The sequence below is a fragment of the Poecilia mexicana genome, unplaced genomic scaffold (genome assembly GCF_051168715.1).
Source record: "Poecilia mexicana isolate PSO_F unplaced genomic scaffold, ASM5116871v1 scaffold_12, whole genome shotgun sequence".
Classification (NCBI taxonomy): Eukaryota; Metazoa; Chordata; class Actinopteri; order Cyprinodontiformes; family Poeciliidae; genus Poecilia; species Poecilia mexicana.
Window position 1 is genome coordinate 3032878 of NW_028263381.1, and position 26464 is coordinate 3059341.

Sequence of the window (26464 nt, forward strand, 5' to 3'; positions counted from 1 at the left end):
ATCACACGACGCAAACCACACAGATGAAGAAGACAGGAAGTGTCTGGAGGATGTTTTTTAATGACTTGTTGTGTGAGGAAGCTTATTCATGTGTGGTTTTAATTTTCATTCCATTTATTTGTCTATTTGACAGGAACAAACAGAACAGATCAACACTGCAACTGATGTGTTGCAACAAGACAATATAACTACAGCTAATCTGCAACTCCAGCCTGTGGTTGGGCATTAAGTTCCTTATGTAATGAAAACACCACAATTACAAAACTGCGTTTTTCCAATATTAGCCGAATATAGACAGAGATTTGCGCTTATTTGTAATGGAAACACAGCTTATAGTAGGAGGTTCATGGTGTGGCATGTTTTTTAGTGACTTACTGACGTGTAATTTTAATTACCTTTCTTACTCAGTGGAAACACCGCAATTGCAAAATTGTTTTTTTTTTTTTTTTTTACATTAGCTAAATATAGACAAAGCTGTGCACACATTTGTTATGGAAACACACTTTAAAAGGTTTGGACACTTCTAAAGTGATCCTATTCTGGGCACGGTGGTGGTGCCGTGATAAAGCGTAACCAATGTATGGAGGCCTCACAGGTTCAAGTCTCAGCCCAATGACTTTGCCTGTCTGACAGCTGTCAAATAAAGGCCTCTAGAGCCAACAAGAGCTTTAAACAAAAGTGGTTCAGGTGACGTGTATTTGTGTAGTGAAAGAGTTTGTGGCCTAAGGAGATCAACACCCGATATCAAAGTGTGCATCATTGTTTTGCAGTTTCCATTCTTCAGGAAAAACTAGTCCAAAAACGAGATTTATCTGACTCTGAAAAGTCAAAGGTTTTCAAAAAGTTTTACGGACCAACAAGTAGACGGACCTTTTCGAGTGAAAGACTCAAAATCAACTCCCAGGTTTGACTTTCTCTGCTTTTTTATTTTTTTCATTTTTAAAAATTTTTTTTTGAAGGCACGTCTAAAAAGAGCAACAGAGGAACTCAGCTTCACAAGTACTACATGAAACGCCGGACTCTGCTGCTGGCGCTGCTGGTGAGTTCGGAGGACAGCGTTGACCGCGTCTCTTCGTGCAGCTCCTATGTTCACTCTCTTCGTCTTTTTCGACAGGCCAGTGAGATTGAGCGTCTGACAACGTGGTACAACCCGCTCTCCACTCAGGAGCTGGCCATCGCCACGGAGCAGTCGGTGGAGACCAGCATCGCCAACTGGAGGTCCAAGTACATCAGCCTGACGGAGAAACAGTGGAAGGACAACGTCAATCTGGCCTGGAGCATCGCACCATACCTGGCTATGCAGTTACCTACAAGGTGGACATTTGTTTTTGAATTGATAAAACAAGTTGAGATCTTTGTAGAGCAAAGCAAATAAATGTTTATTGTTGCTCCTAAAGGGTGGAGGTTCATGAAACACCCAACAAAACCTGCCATTAGACTCAGTCCAACTGGATAAATATGACATCAGCATGCTCACACTGTTATTGCAGTGCCATTATAATTACGATATGTTGGACAGCCATAGACTTCACTCTGAGCTGAGGCTCTGGACAAGTTTCCTGCACAGTCTGGAAAAGTCTGGAATTAGATTTCAGGGTTTTCTGACTAAACAAGACAGAAAATATTACTGTTTCCAGTCTTTAAAATATTTAAATATCTACATTTTGTTTCTTTGTTTCTTCCTTTCTCACTTTTTTCCCTTCTTTCATTCTTTGTCTTCCTTTTTTTTCTTTCATGCTTTCTTTCCTTCTTACTTTTTTTTTCTTTTTACCATTTTTCTTATTTCTTTCTTTCTTTTTGCGTTCTGGAGTCAAACTTTGAGTTTGTATTTTATGGCTTCTGTTAGAGAAGCAAGAAATATGCATCAAAAGATCAATCATAGAACAAACAAAAGAAACAATTCATTAAATAAAAAAAACAAGCGTCTCAATAGAAAGTTGTTTGCTGCCCCCCGGTGGTCCGTACAGTTATTGTTAAAGCTAAATAATCCTCCATGCTTTGATGTGATTCTCCTGCTCTGCCTCTTTTCCCTCCCAGGTTTAAAAACGATGCCATCGTTGCCGAAGTGACCCGGCTGGTGAGGCTGGACCCCGGAGCGGTGAGCGACGTACCCGAGGCCGTAAAGGTACGAACCATCAATGAATCTAGATCGGGAGAATTAAACGTCAGCGTTTTAAAACGTGGATGTTTTCCTCACTGTCCGTCGTCAGTTCCTGGTGACCTGGCACACCATCGACGCCGACTCCCCTGAGCTGAGCCACATCTTGTGTTGGGCTCCGGCTGACCCGCCCACGGGTCTGTCCTACTTCAGCAGCATGTACCCTCCTCATCCTCTCACTGCACAGTATGGAGTTAAAGTGCTGCGCTCCTTTCCTCCGGTAGGTCATGCATCTGTGGAATCTAGAAAAGTAGAAAAAGGTCCTTCTTTTTTTCTTTTTTTTTACAGCAAAACATTTTGTTTATCTCCGTAGGACGCCATCTTGTTCTACATTCCTCAGATTGTGCAAGCGCTTCGCTATGACAAGGTAAACATGGTTAAATACCTTCTCAACCATCGTGGAAAGACATGGGTATGAGCCGTTCTCTCCGTTCAGATGGGTTACGTGAGGGAGTACATCCTGTGGGCGGCGCAGAAGTCTCAGCTTCTCGCTCATCAGTTCATCTGGAACATGAAGACCAACATCTTCATGGATGAGGAGGGACACCAGAAAGATCGTGAGTCACATCGTCGACCCGGAGCAGACCGTAGGAGTCATGCCGTGGCTTTTTTGTTGACGCATTTCTCCGTGTAGCCGACATCGGGGAGCTGCTGGAGCAGATGGTGGAGGAGATCATGGGTTCTCTGTCCGGTCCGGCCAAAGACTTCTACCAAAGAGAGTTTGACTTCTTTAATAAGATCACCAACGTGTCCGCCATCATCAAGTAAGAGCAGCCGAACCTCTTCGCTGTCAAATTGCCAAGATAAAAAATGGTTTGAGAAGCTAAGATGAATTTGTTTTGTTTGTGTTTTTTGTTTTCAGGCCGGTTCCGAAGGGAGAGGAGAGAAAACGAGCTTGTCTCAAAGCGCTGTCGGACATCAAAGTGCAGCCAGGTAACCTGCTATCGCCTACAGGCTCTCTGGGATGGATCCAAAACTTTGTGTTTCTGCTTTCAAAGAAATATTATGTCTGAAACCATGAAAAAAAATTCCATTTAAAGAGGCAGTATGATGTAAAATTGACTTTCTTGAGTTTTACACCATGTTGTAATGTTATTCCTTCATCAAAGACAAACCTGGAGAGTTGCCTTCATTCTTTCATGCATGTTTAAGAAACCCTTTAATCTCCCTTAGCAACCATTCAGCTGTGCAAAATGCCTGACTGGATCTAGCCCCGCCTTCAATTTGAAGCTCCTCCTTAGAGCTGCAGTTTCCAGTACATGCTACTGCCCCTTTAAGGCTTATAAGTAGGTTTAACCCCGTTGCAGTAAGTCAGTTTATCACATAAGTTAAAACAAGCTTAGTAATTTCTGTTTGCATGATTCAGTTTGGTTCATTGGTCTCAACCAGCCTCTTTTCTGAAGGACAATTTTTTTTTACAGAGGCTTCAATGTTCATTTTATTAATAATATTGTTTTGTTTATTTATTTTGGATATTTGAAGTCCAGAGAAAAACTTACTTCTTGTGTGATGGCACTATGTGGATGCTCTCTTCAGCTTGTTGAATGTTAATTAAACCAAGTCAAAATTAAATGTAATTTAATATGTCATTAATTTCATTTTAAAAGTTGCTGGGTAAAAATAGATTCTGACTGGATTTCTTTTTGTCAGTCAAAATGACCGACACCGAATTAGTCTGGCTTTGGTTTTCAGTCTGCAAAACCAACGTTTCACATTGGAAAGCCTTTGCACCCTTTGCTTTTACTTTTACTTTATCCAACAAGCTTCTTTTCTTCTTCCAACTTGTCTCTTCTAAAATATCCAGTGTGTATTTTATCCAGAAAACTTTTAACAAGTAATAAAAAAAATAACCAAACCTCACACAACATCCCCAGGAGGGATGGAAAATGAACTGTCTCTCACCGCAGGAATAGAAATAAACATGAGAACATAGACAACCTGAGTTATCCATCTTCTTTACATCTTCCAGGTTGTTACCTACCCAGTAATCCAGAAGCCATAGTGCTGGACATCGACTACAAGTCTGGAACCCCCATGCAGAGGTAACTATATCTTATGTTGCAGAATATGTTTTCATTACCCCCATGGCTTCCTGTGTGTATTTCATAAGTGTGTGTGTGTGTGTGCATGTGTGTGTTTTCAGCGCTGCCAAGGCTCCCTATCTGGCCAAGTTTAAGGTGAAGCGCTGCGGGGTGAGCGAACTGGAGAGGGAGGGTCTTCGCTGTCTATCCGACTCCGTGGAAGACGGAGAGGAAAATCCAGACGGATCACGCAGGGTTTGTTGGCAGGCGGCCATCTTTAAAGTGGGAGATGACTGCAGACAGGTACGGCTGTCTGTTCAGCTGAATGCGTACATCTCCAGACTATCAGCAGTGGCTGAAGTTTTATTGACCGTTCTGTGATGCTCTCCGTTCGCCAGGACATGCTGGCTCTGCAGATTATTGGGCTGTTTAAGAACATCTTCCAGCTGGTGGGTCTGGACCTGTTTGTCTTTCCCTACAGAGTGGTTGCCACGGCGCCAGGGGTAACGCACTTTCTGAAACTATTCTTTCAAGACCTCTCTTTATTTTTGTAACTAACAATTATGTTAGTAATCTATTTATTCTATCAATTATTCCAACAATTTATCAGTTAATCAGATAAAAAAAATCGATACATTCTGCAGATTTTATATTTAACCATTTAAGCCTATTTCATTAAATGCAAAAACACCAATATGTGAAAAGCTCAGCCCTTTCTGTTTGACTTAACATCAGCACAGTGTAAATCTGATTCGATACCCAGTAATAATATTAATGTTTGATATTGATCCAAATTTTGAAATCGGTTCATCTGTACCAAATATTTATCTGTTATTTTTGGCATTTCAGATTCAGTGACTTTGATCTCCTGTTTGTCTGAATTGGAACAGTATTTATGAGATGTAGTCAAAGCACAGACTGCCGTCTTTATTTCCAAACGTTGAACGTCTCCATTGTTCATGCTGCTGAATTCTAGTTAAGTTTAGGGAACTTGATTGATTTGGACTGATGCTCCTTTCCTCAGTGCGGTGTAATCGAATGCATCCCTGACTGCAAATCCAGGGACCAGCTCGGTCGCCAGACAGACTTTGGGATGTACGATTATTTCCGTAACCAGTACGGCGATGAATCCACTCTGGCCTTCCAGAAGGTCTGGAGTTTGAAATATCTGACTTTGTTTTGATTATTGTCCTGTTTTTTTTTCCTCTTTTATTTGACAGATGCTGTTTTATTTAACTCCTCTCCTCTTTTCCTACAGGCTCGGTACAACTTCATCCGCAGTATGGCCGCCTACAGCCTCCTGTTGTTCCTGCTGCAGATCAAAGACAGACACAACGGCAACATCATGTTGGACAGCAAGGGTCACCTTATCCACATTGGTACGGCGGCTGCTTCCTGTGAAACTCCTATTTATGAACAATAATCCTGCGCTCTGTGTAGATGAGCTTTCATGGACCAACAGAATAATTTGTCACATTTGAAGGTCATTTTTTAAAAGTGATTTTGGATAAATGATTTTGTTTTATCCAGATTTCGGATTTATGTTTGAGAGCTCCCCAGGCGGCAACCTGGGCTGGGAGCCAGACATCAAGCTGACAGACGAGATGGTGATGATCATGGGAGGAAAAATGGAGGCTACGCCTTTCAAATGGTTCATGGAGATGTGTGTCAGAGGGTATCTGGCTGTGCGGTAAGAAACATCCAGATTTACACTCACTAATTTACACGCTAATAAGTTGTTTTTATTCTGTCAGCTGGGTTTTGTTGCAGATGTTGACCTTTTGTTCCCTTTTCGTTTTGTTTTTTTTCTATCTTCACAGGCCTTACATGGATGCAGTGGTTTCCCTGGTGACCCTCATGCTGGACACGGGGCTGCCATGTTTCAGAGGACAGACCATCAAACTTCTTAAGTTAGTAAAACTCACATAGATGCAAATTCTTTGTGTTGCAGGTCAGAACTTTTAGAGATTTTGTGTGTTATTATTCCATAATTCATTTCTTTCTTTTTCAGGGGACGTTTTAATCCGCAGATGAGTGAGAAAGAAGCAGCAGCATTCATGATAAAAGTCATCCAGAGTTGTTTCCTCAGTAGCAGGTGAGAAAAACATCAGTAGTGTCATAAATTTAAGTCTTAAATTTGACTTGCTGAAACCTGCAGATACCCCAGAATGTTGTCTGTCCCGTTCATTACAATGACAACCAACATGAAACTCCCCTTATGGATTACCATCTGTTGTCTGTTGTTTCTTTTGAACAGGAGCAAAACGTACGACATGCTGCAGTACTACCAGAACCAGATTCCTTACTGAAGCCCGTCCAGCAGAACTCCGCTCCCCTGACTGAATCCACAGCAGCATCTGTAGGACGATTGTTACCGAGGACCTGACCAGACAGCAACTGGGCACTTTAACCCTCCAGTTTTACTCTGCACACTATGATTTTATAATAATATCCATGTATGTTTTAGAGAATTTCTCGACAGGGATCTGATTACCCTTTAACTTTTGTCTTGATGCTATGTTTTCTGTTAGTTTACCAGCAAACACTAAAGATTTACACTTGGAGGATGAGGTCAAAAAGGGATTCGGTTTCTGCTCGTCAAAGCAGGAACCTCTGTTGTTGTCATGGTGTTGCTGTGCTGTTACCCACTTTAATGCACTTTATAGATCAGCAATAGATCAGTAGATTCCTTAGAGATGAAAACAATCCAGATAGTATTGTAGACTTAGAAGAACATGAATTGAAGTTGTTATATAGGTAAAATATATACATATATATCATTACAAGAGTCAGTCCACATTTATTCTAACAGTAATCTGTAGTCAGTTAAAGGAATTAAGACAATAAGCTGTGATTTTACAGTAGTGTGTACTGTAGAATATTTACTGTAGAGTCACACAGGCAGCTTTTTCAGTCATAGTTAGATGTTAACATTTACGTTCACCAGGGTTTTACAGCGAACCTCGTCCTCGTGTCGCACGTTTTGATGTCAGTGTTGATGGACACCCATTACAAAAAGGCAGTTTTCCACTACAGGAACTTCCCAACCCATAACTTGAATTTTCAGGGCTCTGCTGCTACTTCCACTTTCCAAAATGTTTTTAGCTCAGATGTTGCAGATTTGGTGGATGTAATCTTTTAGGTATGAAATGTCTGTAGAGTACTGGCATTAAGAAAAACAGCAGCAGTAATACACTCAAGAGTGAATTGTTTTACCTTTCTGTGTGAGACACAATGTAACGTTACTAATATTATCGCAAATTCTCAAAGACTGATATTAGAGATGCACCGATCAGACGTTTCCCGGCCAATACCGATTCCAATTATGACCGTTTTCTTTTTTTGTTTGTTTTTGGAAAATAGCAGGGAAATGTGCTGTCAGTGTTTTGACAGAGGTAGTGTTAAACCCAACAGAAATTACAATATTGTTGCAACTTTGTGAGTAAACTCAAAACAAAGTGCTTTAAAGTAGATGCTGTTGGTTGATTGCATTTATTGAATTCGGAGAAAAAAGGTTTTTTTTATTATTTCACCATTTTGATCCAAGTCTGACCACTGACCGGTTGAGTGGTGCATCGCTACGAAACGTAAACTTACAATTTTAGCATTAGTTCCACTAAGATGTAGGTTCAGAGCACCGGTCACAGTGGTCATCAGAAATGCGCCACTTTACATCAAGTGTATTATTATTATTATTATTATTATTATTAACATTGTATTCCTAAATACATCATTATAAATCTGAGGGCACTAGTGAAATGTCATAAGAAATGGGTGAAATAGTCACACTGAGTGAGTGGACATTGACAACAGGAGTAATACTCTGGGCGAGAGCTTTTTTTTTATTATTTCAAGAATACTATCAAAAAGCATTAACAGGTAAAATAACAATAATGTTCCAGCAACAGTTCAGAGTTTCTTCAACTAAACATTTTTTCATCTTTTCTACCTGAAGCAAAAACAATGATGTTTAAAAGTTATGAAACTTTTAAGTTGGAAGTTGGAAAAAGAGACAAGTTGCCCAACATAAACCACCTCAGACAAGAATAAAATCATGGCTTTACAGATCCCTATCCATACTTGGAAAAGTCAGTAATGTGAAATGCAAAGATGCATTTCCTCCTAGTACTCTGATGCTTATTACATAAGCAGCAGGTGGCAATGCCTCATGGAAACAAGCCAAAAAACGAAACTGGATTTATCACAGCCCCGTCTTAAAATGAAAAAGGTCCAATCTTATTTCAAACATGTTTGACATGTTTTTAAATAACTACATGCAACGAGTCCCTTTGATTTTAGCCTGATCAGCATATATTATGGCAAATAAAAACTGAAGTTTGGAATGATCAGAAAGAAATATTTATGGATTTACAGATGCTTCTCATACAGTATTCAACATGACAAATATAGCAAATGTTTAAAGTTTTTTAAATGCATATTGTTACAAGTTTATGCCGTTACAAAGTCATTGACAATCTCCTGCATTACTATGTAACAACTCTCTCTAAAGGGCATAACATAATTCGGAAAATAAAGAGCTGCAAATGTACCACATACGCTAAATCGGGATGTCCAAACACATTTCCTGAAAACAATCATGTTCCATTAGCTGTCATGTTAAAGTTGTTTTTCTTCCGTCTACAGAAAAAATACTGAGCCTGCATTAAAAATACAGCTGCAAGGTGGAGAACAGATGAAAAAGCACAAGTTCTAATTGTAGAAAGAGTGAGCATTTTTGCAACTTTTTTCTTTTCTTTCAGGTTTACCCTCTTAAATTTCGGAAATTTTAATGTTATATTCCCTTAGATTTCTTTTTCAGTAATCCCTAAATGTCTTTTTTTTCTCCTTTTCCCTTAATGACTCAGCTTTTCAGAGTCTGTCTTTACATTTATTTCCTGTCCAGTGAAGTTAGTCAGAATCAGTGCTTGCTGTTTTGAAACATTCCTCATATCTCATTATGTGTCTTTACATTTAAATCAAGCCTCTTGAAGACTGAGCTCAAGATGATATTACCTGATACAAGCCATTTATCCTACCCTCGGTAGAAAAAGCTGTAGTAACACTTGAGAAGAAAAAGACTCAATTTATGCAATATATTTCTGTGTACTGACGCTTCGTCTGAGTGCTGTATTGTATCTCCCTCTGTTACATTGCCGGGTGTGTGCGTGTGTGTGTGTGTGTGCGTGTGTGTGTGTGTGTGTGTGTGTGTGTGTGCGTGCGTGCGTGCGTGCGCGCGCTTGTGTGTCTACTTCTGCAGCTGTCTTCCTGCTGCTGTTGTGTTTGCAAATCAACCTGAAGTGTTCACCTCTGCTGTTATCAGAGAGATGTTTTTGAGATGTAAAGGAAATTCATCATGTCTACTGTTTGTGTGTGTGTGCGTGTGTGTGTGTGTCTGTCTGTAAAGGTATCTTCATGAGGACCAGTGGAGTTTTAGGGTGTTTAGAGGGATGATCTTTAAGGCGTGTTTCTCAGATCAGGGTCGGATAGAAAGCTTGAAAGCTTTTGGACTGATTTGTGTTTTTTCACACTCCAAAACATGTTATTGACCTCATTCTGATGGCATTATCTACATCTATATGCCACACCAAAAGATGCAATAAGATTCACAGCTTTAAGATATTATGTCTGTAATGCATTAATAAATGTCCTTATGAAGATTTCTGTGCAGACGTCAGTGTGTTTGTTTTGCTCGGTATATTTATGTATCATTGCACCTTTTAGATGGTCTGCTTTCTAAAACTGTAGTTATTTCCGCAATAAATGTGAAAATTTTCACTGCAGTGTGGCCCTTCTTTTTTTATTTATTTATTTATTTTTTGGGCACTGTAGTGGCCTCTATTCGTTAGTAGTTTGACAAGGAGAAGTGGAGGACTGGGAATCGAACCCCTGGGACGGCTGCGTTGAGAACTGGTGTTTCTTATGTGATGGATTTCCTCAGCCACGTGGTTCCACCCTTCTCACTAATTTTTGACCCGCGATTTACTTTTTAGTCAACTTTGTGTCCCTGACTGCCTTCAGAAAAAACTTATAAAATTTTGTGGAATGATGCTAAGTTCCCAATTTCTTTATCAATTACTTTTGACTATCATTTCTGATAGTATGAAGTTTGCATACAGAGAATATTACACAATTAGGTTATATTTTGTCTTTATATAAGAAACTGCCTTTATTCTCTCACTCTTACCTTTTGATGTATTTGTTTTGAAATGTACAAAATGACATTGTGGTTCTTAAATTTTACCACAAAAAATAATTTTAACATACCTATTAATCTGATCAATTAATATTTAAACCACAATCTTTTTGACAGGGTATCTACTATAGGTCTGCATCTTACAAATTTGGGTTTTTTTGAAAGGACGACAAACAGAAAGTCTTTAGAAAATGGGTTTCGTGTATTCCTCTGTCTCATTTGTATTTATGACAGCACATTGTGTGAGCTCTTCCTGTGGCTCAGATATGGGAACATTTTATTCAGGTGCTTATTTACAGCTGACTGAGTCACAGAGTGAGTGTGTGCGGCTCTCAGGTGTTATGCTGAAACTCTGCCACAGGTAAACTTCCCCCTCTGCGCGGTGACGTCAAAGGGATGGGCGGGTCACATGGTCCAGTACAGAGAAACCTGCGGTTTAATGTTACTGAAATGGGAGAAACAAGAAGTGGGGAACGAAGCAAAGTGAATAAGGTAAGAGACCTTCTTTCCAGCATCGTTTCGGTGGTACGGAGGAGAGGACACAAACAAAGAGGCTTTTTTAAGGACTATTAAAACTTAAAAAGTCAGCTGTAAAAATGACGCTGCGTTAATTCGCGGCCACTTCGAGTGAAATTCACTCCTCCGCCGCCCTTTTTACCGGATAAAAGCTATAAAATTAGCCGAAGTTAAAATGTAACGCTTTTTACACAAGAAAACAGACATTAAACATGTCATGAGTTAAAAAATGCAGCTAAAACAGGGTCTCGCCGACCTTTTACTCCTGCAGAGTTTCAGCCGCTGCCTCCTTAGGTTTATTTGTTATCACAGGCCTCCTCTACTGCACACAGTGCTCTGATTATTCTGGAAACAGAAGCATGCTGGGCTTTTTCTGCTTTGTGTTGTTGGGATAAGTTTGGAAGTTTTGGTATATTTTTATTCTATTTGCTTGGAAGAAAAAAATCCACCATGAGCTAAACTTCATTTCTACTAATACCTATTATGAAAAATATTTTTATTATTCTAAGAAGTTAAAGGGAAAAAAAAGCTTGAAAACTTAAGTTTGGCATATGATCATATTTTAAAGTTATAAACAACATTTTAAAGAAGATCATATATTTTTCTGATAAATACAGGTTGTAATATCAATTCAAAGTTAGGAAGCCAGTCAAAATGGTAAAACTCTTATAGATAGTTATAAATTTAACGTTTTTATTTACTTTTGTTATGTTGATGATAATACATTTAATGAAAGCCCAAAATTCAGCTTTTAGACAAATTAAAATATTTTTCTAATGGAAAAAAAAACAGCAGCAAAGATCCATTGAAAGCTTAGTGTGAGAACAGATGTGTTAGAAAAGGTTTTTGCTTGAAAATAACTTTTTTCTTGTGTGTGAGCAAGTGCACAGATATTTTATAGATATAAAATGCTGAAAAATCCACTTGAAATAAGTAACAATAGTTAGCCTGACCATGTTAGAAAAACACACTGGTTTTCTGATTTGCGACAGGAACGTGGTTAGATCAGTGGAATCATGTCCGACTTCTACAGTAAATGAAATTAATTATGTAAACATATTGCAACATTGATTTGTAACAGACTATGCTTCTGCCTGTCACACTAACCATTTTTGAAGTGGGTAGTTGTCATAAAGAATTGTAAAATGTTTCAACCACAGCTTATTTGCTGTTGAAGTCATTTTAACGCCCTTTGGATCTCGATGTCTCCTGTTGATATGATGGAATGACAACATGTGGTCATATTGTTCATCTAGTGTTTCAGAGATGCACTGTCCGATATTACTTAATCATTAATAAGCATAGAATTCAGTCCAATTCCATGCTTTATTACTTATTTTACATTATATTTAAAACTCTTATTTGCACTTTCTGAATCATTTGAAAAGATGTTTTTACATGTTTGCCTGAGTTGGTCCACTTATTGTTTTTGTCAGGCTCAGATTATTTACTATTTATTTAACATTGTCTGTTCTACTCCTAACTGCACTGACTGAACAAATTAAAGTTGTTTTTACATGTTTTTCTGTATCAGATCGATATCGGCTGATACTAAACCTCAGAAATTATCTGCATTGGTATGGGAAGTGGAAAAAGTTGTTTCAATCCGGTATTGAAACACTAGTTTTGAGATTGTTTTCTTTCTCTTTTTTTTTTTTTTTTTTTTTTAGAAGACTGCTGCGGTTCCTGGAGTTGACTGTACCCCATTTGCTTCAAGGTTCAGTATGTTAAAAGAAAAAAAATACTATTCTGCATACTTTGGTTATCGTGGGATAATTTCAGTCACTGTTTCCTTTTCATCATCTTCAAATGATTTACTTCTGTGATGTCACAAGTCGTTTTTATCCAAACAGCAGTCAGTCAATTCATTTTATTGATCAGCATTTTCTGAAGCAACTACTTAAATCCTCAGTGTCATTGTTGAGAAGACTTTAGACCTGAGCTGGCAGCGATCGCTTCAGAGTGTCCGACCAGAACAGATCACGGGGAGTCCAATTCAAGTTCACTCTCTTTATGTAGAAAGTCGCCAGAATGTGCATACATGTGGGTGTGTGTGTGTGTGTGTGTGTGTGTGTGTGTGTGTGTGTGTGTGCGTGTGTGTGTGTGTGTGTGGTTTCTGTAAACAAAACAGAATATTACAAGCTAATTAGAACCACACTTACAACATAAACATAGAGATGAAGCAAAGTTGTACTTAAATACACAATACAGCTAAATAAACCGGCATCTTACTTCTGACTAAACTTAAAGTCTGATATTATGAATTACCACACATTGATGCTATCGAGCTGCACACCTGTGTTGCATTCAGGGTGCATAGGAAATCCCATGTGCAATCATGCCCTTTTATACAGTCATGCTTGGTTTGAACCAAAGCAAATAGTCATCATGTGTAGATGACTGACCTGGATAGTGAACGTCGAAGTGAATCAGAAGGACAGATGTTTCAGTGTTTGTTTTTCCTGTCTTCATTAGTGCTTGTTTGTCTCTACAGGTGATTCTGCGTTCATACAAGGTTTGCATACTGACCTGCAAGCCAATGTAAGTCGTGTTGAGTGACTGCGTGTGAAAGAGGTATTGAAGCTCCTTCTTTGGTTTGTTTTTTTTAACCCTCTTCATACTCCGGACTCGTCTGATTGGTTGTATAGAATGTATTTTTGTGCTGATTCCTGATGCCGGCGGTAAGTGCAACATTCCTGGAAACGATGCGTGGCAATTCCAACAGCACCGTGGGAATTCATTCCTTTTTATTTAGCTGCAGCACAAAAATGCATTCTTGCCCCAGCTTGCATGGAGGGACAAATCTTCACTCATGAGGGCTTTTGGCTGAAGGGTGTTTTCTGTGGTGACTCTTAGCAGCTGTGTTGATTACTCCATAGTTATTGCAAGAATGATTGGCATTTAATCTTTATCCGGTGGTTTCTTCTTCTCGTATTTCCTACTTATTTGCCTGTCCTGATGCAATATTAGTTTCAGTTGTTAAATCTTTTATGTCAGTAGATAAATATACTAATAGGGACGAGACTTACAGCTTGTCCTGTCACCATAACAGATTTTGTTGGACAACAATTTTGCTCTCTCAAAGACCAATAATCATTAATTTTGTAAGATGAAGCTGTAAGATATTTTCAATATCCAAAATAAAACACAACCAAAAACAATTAATAAAACAGAATCAAACACACACATTACTGAAAGCATAAATGAAATGGCTTATCAATTCTCTGTAATCAAAATTGCTCTTCAAAAAATATTAATCAAAGTGAAAATTATTGAGCTCATTTCAACTTATCATGTTATTGATTAATTGCTTATTGTGACAGAATCACTTAAAGGTATTTATTAATAATAAATAAAACTGAATTCTGTTTCTGATTATTGTGATGATGATAATGATGATAAAAAAATATTTAAAAATTACTACAAATGTTACTGCATTCTTCAAGGGCTTCACAAAAACAAACTGCATAAAAAATAATGCTTCCACATTATAAAACAAAATCTTCTTCACTACGTCAGCTGCATTCAGTAGTGGAACTCCACTGCTAAACAATATGTAATAATTTCATTCAATCCTACTTTAAAGTACATATAGTGATTATTAATGATGTAAAGAGGAAATTAGCTTGAAACGTAACAATTTCGATCATACTGACAGTTTTTGGAGTTAGTCTTCATCAGTTATCACAATCAAAAAGGCTTAAAACTTCCTCAAGTAGAAGCAAGTAACATGACAAGTGATAATTACAAAGACAAACGTCTCACCAGACGGAGATTTAAAAAGGAGCAGCAAAAGCAAATTAGATGGATTAACAGCTTGACAACAATTGACTGTCCTATGATGATACAGGACATGTTGCTGTGAAATATCGTCTCTGATGCCCTGATATTGAGCCGTTAGTTTCATACAGCAGCTGTCTTCAGTCAGAGGCCTCTTCAGACTCGTTGTAGGACTGACTGCTGCTGGAGAGCCCAGAGCATCACCATCAATCACAAATCTTTGAAGATGAGATTAGATAAGACATGTAATTTTCCTTTGAGATAAGTAGTTTTTCAATTGAATAAGTAAAATAATTTCTTATTGTAAAGTTTTTTCAGAGATGCCAACAGACTTTCTCTGTATTATATTCTCTTTTGTCTTAGTACACAGAGAGACAAACATGCAAAAAACAAATTCTATGCAAATGACAGAATGACTGGAAAGAGGAAAACAGAGGAGACCACACTGAAACTGACAGTGGTAAACAAACTAAAACCTAAATAAAGACGTTCATAGTAACAATAAAACCAGTAACTTTTCTCCAAAAATCTCTTAAAAATAACAGCTGAACGTTGAACTGAACTAATTTTGTGTTTGTAGGAGGATGTGGGCATTTACCATATCGTTTCTCATTTATCGTGATAAATTTCTTAACACAATACAATTTTGATTCATTATTGTCCCAATAAATTCCAATTAATTATGTTTGACTGTCTGTACTGTTGGGATTGTTCATTTTACTAACATTCTCCACTATTTGCTCAATAAAGGCGTACAAGTTGATATAAATACATTTGAAAATACGATGCACATTTTAGTGATACAAATCAGTTTTTATGTGACTGGTTTCCTAAAGGGGTTGCTGGGCCATATGGTTACCTAAAAAATATTTATCTTATTGTCACTTTTATCGTTATCACAATAGTACCCCAAAATATTGTGATAAATTGTTCAGTCCATGTAGCTGAATCGTAGTTTGTCATAAAAAATTTTCAGCACGATCTCTTCATTTTATGTGGATGTTTCCAGGGACCATCAGCATCCTCATGTCCTATGGAGGAGGTTACCACGGACGCACTGAGCGTGTCCGCCAGTCGCCGTTTTATGACCAGGTTCCCCATGAGCCCTTACCCCTGGCCGAATCGTACGACCTGCAGCCCTTGAGGGAGCAGAGTTCCCCCCATCTGGCCAAGAGCGCCGACCCTCTCCCTCCTCCGCCTCTGCCGGACCAGCCCCCTGTTGGCCCCGAGTTCAACCCCAGCGACAGCGAGCAGGACACCGACCCTGAGCCGGACCCCGCCATCGACATCAAGCCAGTCCACCGGTTCATCCCCGACTCCTGGAAGAACTTCTTCCGAGGGAGCAACCGCAGCAGCAAGAAGGCGTGGTCCATGCCCGAGTCCTCCAGCAACAACAACAACAGCACCACAGAGGGGGTGCGTTGCTCCCCGCCACACTCCCCGTCCCTCCCCGGATCCTACCGGGACCCGTACGGCGGCTCCGGGAGCAGCTACAACTCTGCCAAGGAGCTTCTAAACGGACAGGACACCCATGGGTCAGTGTCGGGCCGCACACAGCACACAGCTCTGACCTACAGCGAGCGGGTGGAGGAGTACCACCAGCGTTATGGCTACATGAAGTCGTGGGCGGGGCTACTGAGGATCCTGGGCTGCGTGGAGCTGCTGCTGGGGGCCGCTGTGTTCGCCTGCGTCTGCGCTTACATCCACAAAGACAATGAGTGGTACAACATGTTCGGCTACTCTTCTCCTGGAGGAGGGTATGGAGGAGGGTACGGAGGATATGGAGGAATGTATGGTGGATCGTACTACTCCGGGCCCAAGACTCCGTTTGTTCTTGTGGTGGCGGGACTGGCCTGGCTGGTGACTGTGATCCTGCTGGTGCTGGGGATGACCATGTACTACCGCACCATCCTGCTGGACTCCAACTGGTGGCCTCTGACCGAGTTCGTGTTAAACCTGGCTCTGGCCATACTGTACATGGCGGCAGGTAGGTTTAACCTGGGTAACACGTCTAGTGTTTTCATTTTTATTTTTATTTAATTAAATGTTTTTTGTTCTTAATAGAAGTGAATTCTGGAACCATGATTGTTTTTTAGTTTGATTTTAGTCAGTCCTTTAAACTGATTTTATTTTGATTAGTGGTGCACCAATGGCAGTTTTCTAGCCAATCTGTCTGAAAAGTTGCTAAATATAGAGACAACGTTAATTAATTGCATTATAAGTTAAAATAAGATAAATAATTTCCATTCTGACGATTAATATTTTTGAAGGGGCACTTTCCATTTAATCCATAGTAATTATTTTTTTTCCTGGTTTCGTTGTGTTTTTATTAATTGTTTTCAGTTGTATTTTATTTTAGACATTTAAAATATTTCCCAGTTAAAGTGTGGTGTGTTCCGTTGTGTAAATGATAAAATGTATCTAATTAAGGGAAATTACAGTTAAAGTCCTGACCCTAACTTGTACTCGAGGTTACCTCATCAGACTCCTCCAAAGATGAACTAATAGTCCCAGATCTGCAGAGCTGTTTGTTGATAAACCTGTTACTTTTAGAGGAACTGCACCTTTAATTTCCCCCCAGTTTCTGTCATGATGACACCTCCACCGTGTTTTCTTTCCCAGCCATCGTCTATGTCACAGACACCAATCGTGGAGGTCTCTGCTCCAACCCGGGCTTCAACAACCCAATAAACGGGGCCTTCTGCAGAGTAGAAGCCGGTCAGACCGCCGCCATCATCTTCCTCTTCGTCACCATGGTCGTGTATCTGATTGGGGCCATCGTTTGTCTCAAGCTATGGAGGCACGAGGCCGCCCGCAGGTACCGGGAGCAGTACGGCCAGCAGGTGAGAGCTCAGCCAGGTGTGTGTGCGTGTGTGTATGTTTGTTCCTGTAGCTGGGCTTGGTTCTGGGATTCCTGGAATTACTGAGTAGTTCCTGTTATTAGTGGAAGTTCATTTCAACAAGATCTGCAGAGATGTTAGGACATATCTAATCACAGAATGTACACACACACGCACACACACACACACACACACACACACCCACACACACACACACACACACACCACTGTAGGCGAATGAGTAGGTGTGGTCTGTGTAACAGATAAGGAATCTAAAACAGTGTCTGAAGCCTCCTGGGATTCCAGAAATCTTATGATAGACTTAAACTGTTATTTCTCTAAAAAGCAAACATGTTGGACAGGATTTATTATTTTTTACTTTATTAGCATTTCTGTATAAAATGTAGACCAGACAAGTCTACAAACAAGTGGTTTAATTTCCTGGTTTGGTCTGACCTACAGACCAAACCAGTAAACATCTATTTAAGAGATGTTTACAACCATCTTTTGTAAGCGACCACTGCAATGCTGCAACATTGCAGTGTTGCAGCATTGCAGATAAATATATAAGTTTATACTTGCTGGTAAATGTCAGGACAATGTTGCTTTTATTTTATTGCAACTTTTATTGCTCCAAGTTAAAATTTGAAAGGGGCCATTAGCACAACGGCGTAATAGGGCCACTGTAGATAGAAATAAAAAGGATTAATTTTCTGCCAAAAATACAGCTGTTTTCTAGGGAAAAAAACAAGGAAAATAACTGAATTTTTTAGATTAGTCATAGAAATTTTCTAAAAACAACCAAAAAAAATACATTTCTGAGTGTCAAAAGTCAAAGTGGGCTTTTGAAACTCAGAAAATGTCCTAGAAAATTTCTGAGATTAATCTGAAAATGTAATTTTTTAGCAAATTTGTTACTTTTCACACTCAGAAGTGTCCTTGATGGGTTTTTTTTCTAGAAAATTTCAGAGACTAATCTCAAAGCTTTTTGGTGGAAATCTCCTTTTCATTTTGTTTTGCTTTTTTCCTACCGTGGCCCTAATGAGCCGTCGTATGATGAAATTTGATGGAGTTAATTATGGGACAGTCCAGGAAGAAAACATTAGAGTCTGCATATGACCTGAGACTGTAGCAGAGGTTCAACATTTAGCTGAACAATCACCATAAACACACAGGTCAGTTAGATCAACGCATATCCTTACAATGGGCCAGTGTTACAATGGCCTAGTCAAAGCTAATAGCTGCAATATATTCTGAAAATTGTCGGCACAAGATTTTCGGATATTGTGTATCTTTAGGTACTGCAGTGATTCTATGCAACATGTTGAGTTTTGAAGTGTTAAACTTGCTTGTTGCGAGAAAAAAAACCATTTTCTTCCCTGTTTGTGCATTTAGATGGTGCCTTCTGAGATGCATGTTGTGCAGTCACTTGTAAGTACGCTGTTAGAAACTAACACCTTCATTTAGAAACAACACACAATTGATGTGCATTTGAGCTTTATAATCCCATTTATTTTGCTGCCTTTCTCTGCTCAGGCGGTTCCAGATTCTGCTCCGGCCCCCAGATTCCCAGAGCAGGTCCAAGGCTCCTCAGTCGTTCCCATCCAAGCTGCACCCAAACCACTTCCTCCAAAGGTCATTCAGGGAGCCATACCGTCGGGTCATATCCCCAAGCCGGTCATTGTGCCTGATTATCTTGCGTAAGTACTGCTGTAAACACAAAAGAAAAGGGAAGTAGTGGAGTTTGCACCAGAAGTGTAAACAGCTGGATGGGTGTTCTTTGACATGTACCACCTACATAAGCTTATACTCACTTTGGCAGAAATAATATTAGCTGTTGTCTGCAGCACAGTGCAGCCTCCCATAATGCAAAAAGGGTTCAGGAATAAGAGGTGGGCACAAGTTTGAGGTGTTGACTTTCCCTCTAAGTTCTCTAGATCTAAGTCCAATTTACTAAAAGTGGAATGTGCTAGACAAACATTTTCAGAACATCTGTTGCTCTCATACTAATGCCGGATAGAGGTGTTGTTGAGTTTGTATGGCAGCCACAGGGGAGATAGACGGTCATAATGTTCTGCTCAGTGATCTCCTGGATGTAGAAAACCTGGATATTTAATGACACTTCTCCACACCCTAAGAATTGAATCGCTACAGTCGGGATTAGCATGATGCTAAAATTGATATACAACACATATTTTTATGAGAACAAACAATAAAAGAAGTGAGATTATGAAAACACTCATGTTTTCAATGTTCCTGATGTTGGCTGATTTGCAGAAAGTACCCAGTGATCCGGTCCGATGAAGAGCGGGACCAGTACCGAGCCGTGTTCAACGACCAGTACGCAGAGTACAAGGAGCTCCACGCCGACGTGCAGGCCACGCTGAAGAAGTTTGATGAGATGGACACCATGATGCACAGTCTGCCTCAGAACCCCAGCACCCAAATGGTGACTGGTCACACACACACACACACACATGCAGTCCTCAGACTTTATATTCTTCAACGTTTAAACTTTTCCAGAACAGCACAAACTACAGAACTCATAAAATCTAAGTTTTTTTTATTATTATTATCATGTTAATTTGTGTGAAGCTGCAGAAAGAGGTTGTACTAAACAATTGCTGCATGTTGACCTTTTCACACTTCTTGTTACTGCAGGTAGTTCCTTTATTTGTTGACTTTTTCTGGCCCACATATATTGCAGGTCTCTCTTAGGGTTATTGTTTTTTCTATTTTTATGAAAAAGGACAGTTCTCGCAACATGGCTCCTTACTTTTTATTCCGAGGACTTAAATCCAGTTAAATAAGTTGTGGCATGACTTTAAATAGGCCGTTCATGCTGGAATACTCGCCAATATGCCTGAATTAAAACAATTCTGCTGAAGAGCAGGAGTTAAAATTACTTTTTACCAATACTAAATTAAATGATCACGTGACGTCTACATATATTTATTCAGTTGAGTGTTTTATTAATTAATAACAGAATTTTATGTATTTATTTATCTAATTTTGAATGAAACTGCTTTCCATATAATGAAGTAGGGAGTGATTAAAAGAAAAAGGAAAACAAGAAATCTTTCAGGAGACAAATACTTTTTCACAGCACTGATGCAGTAAATAATGGGGAATGTGTTGATCTACTGTAATCCAGTGAGCTTCATTCTGACTGCTTTGTGTTTATGTGTTGGTAACAGGGAGCAGACCAAACTCTCTCCTTGTTCAGGAAAATTCCTTCCATTGTCCGCGCTGTCAAACTGCGCCTCATTACTCCGTCCCGTCACTTCCTCTGTTTTTACTTCCTCTTCCTGCTCCCCCCACCTCCACCCTCAGATTCCTTATCAGCTCCATTCAGGCCGCTGTTTGAATACTGTCTCACTGCGCCTGATTTCCATACACAGTTTCACTCCGTCACCATCTCACCTGGGATAAATTCTTCCTCTGTGTTTGCAGGAGGTGGAGCGCATCAATAGGATCCGGCAGGAGTATCAGAAGAAGAAAAATGTGAGCTCAGTGTCTTTCTTCCTCTGTGGGGTTTGGATGGTTATCACAACTTTATCTGTAGTGAAGCAAGTGGAAACTCCCGTTTTGTAGATCCATTGCACATAGATTAATGTTGTTCTCCAAATCAAATGTCTAGATCAGGTGAAGGTTCCAGAACAGCTGCAGCTGTCTGTGTGACTCCAAGTCTGTGATGTTTGACTGGAATATAAACTCATATCATACATTTTTAACATCTCTAACTTTCCCGCCCCTTCTTAAAAGTGTATGTCCTTACACACAAGTGAACAAAATAAATCAGATAAACGTGTAAGAAGTCTTCAGATTCCCACACACAGAATATGTAGTTTGCTCAAAGTGACGGAGCTACGATGGAAGTTTTTTAAAAATCTTTTTAAAATTTCATGTTTGATAGTCAACTCACTTGTCTTAAACTTGACCTGCAGATACCCTGAGATCATTAAAGCTGCTGAGCTATATCGCATCGACCGAAACAAAAAAGCATATTGTGATTAAAGTTTTGCCCAACATCAGGTCCAGGTGCCACAAGCTTCCACATTTTTACATTCTGAAATGAAAAAATAAAATAACAGAACAATGTGGATTGCTGCTTGAATTTTAACTGGACAGCAAAGTTCTGCAGCTCAGGGAACGAAGACGTATCAGATTCCCATCCTCACACAGAGCAAGGTTGTTATGTTCTGTACGAAGAAACGAGGAGGAAACTGGAGCTTAATCTCCCTGTGACTCACGTTTCTGTTGCAGGACCCGACTTTCCTGGAGAAGAAGGAGCGTTGCGAGTATCTGAAGAGCAAACTGTCGCACATCAAACAGAGGATACAGGAATACGACAAAGTCATGGAGTGGAACGACGGATACAGCTAAAGCTAGAGCTGCTGTCTGCGGCAGAGCGACTCCAGTGGTGAAGATGGGACTAAAGAGGCAAATGAAGCCTGATTAAAACTGAAAAAGGACGCTAACAGCTACTGAGGCTTTTTTTTATAAATCTGTTGTCTGTCAGAAGCGTTTTTAAAGCTTACAAGTGGGAAATGAAAAGGGCAAACATGCTTCATCAATCCTGAAGATGATCAGATTGGTTTTCATGTGATCAGGCGATCTGTTAGTCTTCTCAAAGCAGCTGGTCGCCACGGTTACAAGTAACGGTAAACAAAATCTCCACATCAGCTCTTCTCAGAGCTTTTCTTCACTACAGTCAACTCGTTGAGTTATTCAAATACATTTCACCGCACTGTAGCGCACATAACGTTACACAACGCGTGTGTGTGAACACTTCAAATTAGATTTAATGATATTGTGCCTGGTAGCACTCCAAAGTGTCTGCTTTATTTCAGATTAGGAGAGATCGGGACTTGATTTTCCCCATTTAATTTTTTTTTTTTTAACGATTTCAATGAGCAAAGTTTAATATGAGAAGATGTAGCAGCCTTCCAATTACATTTTTTTATGACTTCCCACAGTAAACATGATTTATTTGTGCTGGGAAGAGAAGTGACGTCACAGTGCTGCAAATCAGGTAGTTGTTTTCAAGCAAAGTTAAAATGATCACAGAGTTGGTATGGAAACTTTTTTTTGGTTACCATTATAACTAACCAGCTGTGTTCAGTTTGTCATGCAGCATAATATAGTGCTGATGGAGATACACTTTCTGTAAATTTCATTCCTTTTTTCACTTAAAAATAAAAAAATTGACCAATTTATATCTTCTTAAATCAAAAATATTAGGTAAAAAAAAAATCTCTTGCTAGCCATTTTTATTGCTTACATTTTAACATGATAGTAAGTACCAGTGAGAAGAATCCCTTATATTAAATTTGACTAAATACTGCAAGTTTTTTTTTGTTTTTGTTTTTTTTTTTTGCTGGGAATACACTAAAATATTTTTTAGACCAACAAAGTAGAAAATATTCAACCCAAAAAGTTTGTGAACCGTACATCGTTCTTTTACTACGTCAAACATCTCTATTTCAAACCGCCTTTTCTACCATGTTTCAGTTAAATATTGCGAGTTTGATTTATTCCCAAACAGTTAAAAACTAAAGAATTCACTATAAAATGTTTTTATTACAAACATAATAAAATAATAGCCAATGAGTAATTTTATGTTGGTGATTTTGTTCCCCAGTGGAAAAAGTTTGGACAGTAGAGAAAGTAGATTCTCATCTTAGGATTTCTAAAATGGCCACCAATGTTTCCAAATTCACAATAAACTTCATTGTAGTAAGTTCAACCTTCCTGTAATCCATGTTGAAGTTAAATTTCAATGGTAATAAAAAATGAGCAGAAAAATAAGGAATATTAAGGCCAAAAGAAGTAATCTATAACAATAACTGAAAAGTTGCTCTCCATGGGTAAAAACCATTTAATTTAAATGTGGTGGTGTTTTTTTGTTTTGTTTTGTTTTTTGTTTTTTTGCAGCTGTGAAATCTGACTTGCTTTGAGGCAAAGCTTTTCTCAGGGTATAATAAACTGAATTAGTGCTGATAGGAAGAATTGGTTTGTTTCAAAGTCCACCCCTGCACCGTGTGTGTGTGCGTGTCCTTGGGTGTGAACAAATGTGAGGAAAAACCACAAGCTCTTTGTTTAAAAGTGGTCTGAATATGCAATTAATTATATAGATATATATAAATAAAACACTGTAGGACTGATTGTAAATGTAGCCAAACCTTAGAATTTCACGACACGCACTGCTGTCAGGTGAAAATGTTTGCGCTGAATCACTGAGATCTTTAAAAAAAAAGTTTGCCTTATTACTGTCACTGGTTATCTCTTCATTTCTGTGGCAGAGTTTGTGTTGTCTATTTAAAAAATGTCCTGAAAACTTTTAACTTCTGGGAGGACTGTTTTTACTGCTACACTGTCCCTTTTTTAATGCAGCTCTGTCTTTTAATGAGAAATATATATGTATATTGAACGTTTGATGTTTAATGCTGTTCTACCATTTCATAGAATAAAAATAAATGTTTTGTTGTTTTTCACTTAAAAATATCTTGCTTATCTAGATTTCTGTTCTTTTTAACATTTTAAGCGTCTATAGTTTTCTTTTTTAAATGTTTAAATGAAAATGTAACTGTGATGATAATGTGCGGTTCTCTAATTAAAGTAACCACGTGATCCCTTTAGATGCAATCCTGCTGTTTTTTTTTTTTTTTTTGATAAATATAATGGACAAATATTAATGAAAAACTATCTAATTTCTATTTAAAGGACCATTCAAAATTTTAAATGGGTGCAGCTTTAATGTGTTTAACCCTCTTGCGATCTTAGCACGAGATTCAGAAGACGCACAGCAGATCTCGCAGTCGGACAGCGGGGATGTAGGGGATTGTCCCATCAGACTGTCAGTTCCTGGAACCACATGCACGCAAAAAAAAAAAACAGCTGGGAATCAGGGGGTTGTCCCATCAGACCGTCAGTTCCTGGAACCACATGAACATGAAAAAAAACCTTGTAAAAGTGCAACACCACCTTAAGACCACATGAGGATTTTAGATAACATTTGTTAAGTAATATTGTTGTGGCATGATGTGCAACCTGAGCATTTTAGGTTGGCTAAGAAGATCGTTCTTCCGCCTTGTGTAAATTGAGATGACTGGTAGTTTCAAAACAGCTTTTCTGTTGCAGAACAATCAATCAAATGGAATCAAGTGGAAATGTTTTTGTTGGCTCTCTTTGCTTACATCATCTTGAGTCCTGTATGAGACACAGAAACTGGGATGGGTTGTAAAAGGCCTGGATGTTGAAGGCTAATGTTAAAGCTCCTGTGTTTTCTGCAATGGCGAGTAGGAGGCGACTCAAATGACTTCAAAAAGAAAACACAACGCACTAAGAGAATAATTCAAATTCTGCCTTGATATACAACCTAAATATTTATGTGGTGAGACTCTGATCTAAGTTCTCAACTGTTGTTTTTTACTGCATAACGTTCAGAGGACAAGTTGGGGCTTGCTCAGGTAATTTATCTGAGATCTGCGCTAACTGCAGCTTTAAATGGTGTTTATGAGGAGAGAAAAAGAATCCAAACCTCAATGGCTCTGTGTGAAAAAGTGATTGCCCCCTAAAGCTACTAACTGGTTGGACCACATTTAGCAGCAACAACTCCAGTCAAGGGTTACAAGTGTTTTCCAGCTGTGGAGAAATTTTAGTCGCTCAATCATTTTTGCAGGATTGTTCTAATTCAGACACACTGGAAGGTTTTCCAGCCTTTTTAAGATTATGCCACATCAGTTCTCCTTGAAGATGGTTTGGTTGATGGCAGAATTCAAGGTTCCATTTATTATCCCGAAGCAGCAAAACGGCCCCGGACCATCATACTACCACCACCATGTTTTACTGTTCTTTTTCTGAAATGTGTTACTTTCATACCAGATGTAACGTGACACATACCTTACAAAGAGTTCGGCTTTGGTCTCGTCAGTCCACAGAATGTTTTCCCGGAAGTCTAGGGGATCATCATGATGTGTTGTTAGGAAATTGAGAAGAGACTTACAGTACTTTGTTCTGTCAACAAAGTACTCTTTAAATCTGGACTTCTCATGGGAGGGAGGCCAAATTCCCCTTTACTTGACAGACATGTGGGTCCTTCAGCTCTTCAGATGTTGTTGTGGGTCTACTGTGACCTCTTGAATGAGTCAGTGCGTTGCCGTTGGGTTAATTCTGATGGGTCGGCTGCTCCTGGGAGGTTTCACCACTGTGTTGAACACTGTGATTACCTGGACTCCCAAAGCTTTAGGGACTAAAACTAAAGCCCTTTCCAGACTGGTAGATCCCAATTACATTCTATCTCATTTGTCCCTGAATTTCTTTGGATCTCTGATGTCTACCTTTAGTCACTTTGTCAGACCAGTCCCATTTAAGTGAAGTATTGATTGGGAACAGTTTTTTCCCACTTTAATAGTAAACACCTTGAATTAAAAACTTCCTTTTGTGTTTACCTGCGTTTTCTTTGACTGATACATTTAAACTGGTTTAATGTTCTGAAACAGCAAAGTGTGACAAACATGCAAAAAAATAGTAAATTAGGAAGGAGGCAAACATTATTTCACACTCTGCAAGTCAAGGTAGAAATATATATATATGATCAAAAATACAAACCATGCTGCACGTCTTGCTAATTGATAAAAATATTAGTTATTTATTATAGCCTTTAGTAAATATATTCATTTTAATAGTATGCTATCATAGTAGCTGTTGCTTTATTTGTGTAAATATAATTTTGAACATTTACATATTTTTAAGTTAGAGTGAATTCTTTTCCTTAGGTGGAAATTTTACTTATATTTATATCATTCATATTCAGTCTTAATTTTGCTACTCACTGTAATTTGTAGGCAGTCCATTTGATAACATACTTACCAATATAAATGTATAAATTATTGGAATTCAGATGTAATTGTTTAAGCACTTATTGTTGTCACGGTAAACCTTATATTGATAA

General features: G+C 38.8%; 2 protein-coding genes across 5 annotated transcripts in view; both read left to right on the top strand.

Annotated features, from left to right (window-relative positions):
* The window catches only part of pi4kaa (phosphatidylinositol 4-kinase, catalytic, alpha a), a 32320-nt gene extending 22361 nt beyond the window's left edge, over positions 1-9959 (top strand). Inside the window, exons 38-54 of the mRNA XM_015006124.2 lie at positions 960-1039; positions 1115-1314; positions 2038-2125; positions 2211-2378; positions 2472-2525; positions 2595-2715; positions 2793-2922; positions 3021-3091; positions 4128-4200; positions 4302-4482; positions 4578-4682; positions 5204-5329; positions 5438-5558; positions 5710-5869; positions 6000-6089; positions 6191-6274; positions 6437-9959. Of these exons, the coding sequence (XP_014861610.2) occupies positions 960-1039; positions 1115-1314; positions 2038-2125; positions 2211-2378; positions 2472-2525; positions 2595-2715; positions 2793-2922; positions 3021-3091; positions 4128-4200; positions 4302-4482; positions 4578-4682; positions 5204-5329; positions 5438-5558; positions 5710-5869; positions 6000-6089; positions 6191-6274; positions 6437-6488 (1904 nt within the window). The 3' untranslated portion in view covers positions 6489-9959. The remainder of the gene's footprint in view (positions 1-959; positions 1040-1114; positions 1315-2037; positions 2126-2210; positions 2379-2471; positions 2526-2594; positions 2716-2792; positions 2923-3020; positions 3092-4127; positions 4201-4301; positions 4483-4577; positions 4683-5203; positions 5330-5437; positions 5559-5709; positions 5870-5999; positions 6090-6190; positions 6275-6436) is intronic.
* A 795-nt stretch (positions 9960-10754) lies between these two features.
* Positions 10755-24149, top strand: marveld2a (MARVEL domain containing 2a). Of its 4 annotated transcripts, none has more exons than XM_015006127.2 (10): positions 10755-10864; positions 12559-12610; positions 13383-13462; positions 15678-16655; positions 17291-17511; positions 18904-18939; positions 19045-19208; positions 19786-19957; positions 20962-21012; positions 21775-24149. In XM_015006127.2, the coding sequence occupies exons 4-10, from the start codon at positions 15695-15697 to the stop codon at positions 21892-21894; spliced, it is 1725 nt and encodes a 574-aa protein (XP_014861613.2). In that variant the 5' UTR covers positions 10755-10864; positions 12559-12610; positions 13383-13462; positions 15678-15694; the 3' UTR covers positions 21895-24149. The 4 variants fall into 4 exon arrangements, with proteins under 4 accessions (XP_014861613.2, XP_014861614.2, XP_014861611.2 ...); XM_015006128.2 differs by having other exon boundaries at positions 13383-13429; XM_015006125.2 differs by having other exon boundaries at positions 12559-12605.
* Positions 24150-26464: the final 2315 nt, after the last annotated feature.

Coding starts and splice junctions, on each gene's coding strand:
- marveld2a (XM_015006127.2), top strand. CDS start 15,695: ATGTCCTATGGAGGAGGTTACCACGGACGCACTGAGCGTGTCCGCCAG. Junction 17,512..18,903: donor GGGAGCAGTACGGCCAGCAG/GTGAGAGCTCAG, acceptor TTGTGCATTTAG/ATGGTGCCTTCTGAGATGCA. Junction 18,940..19,044: donor TGCATGTTGTGCAGTCACTT/GTAAGTACGCTG, acceptor TTCTCTGCTCAG/GCGGTTCCAGATTCTGCTCC.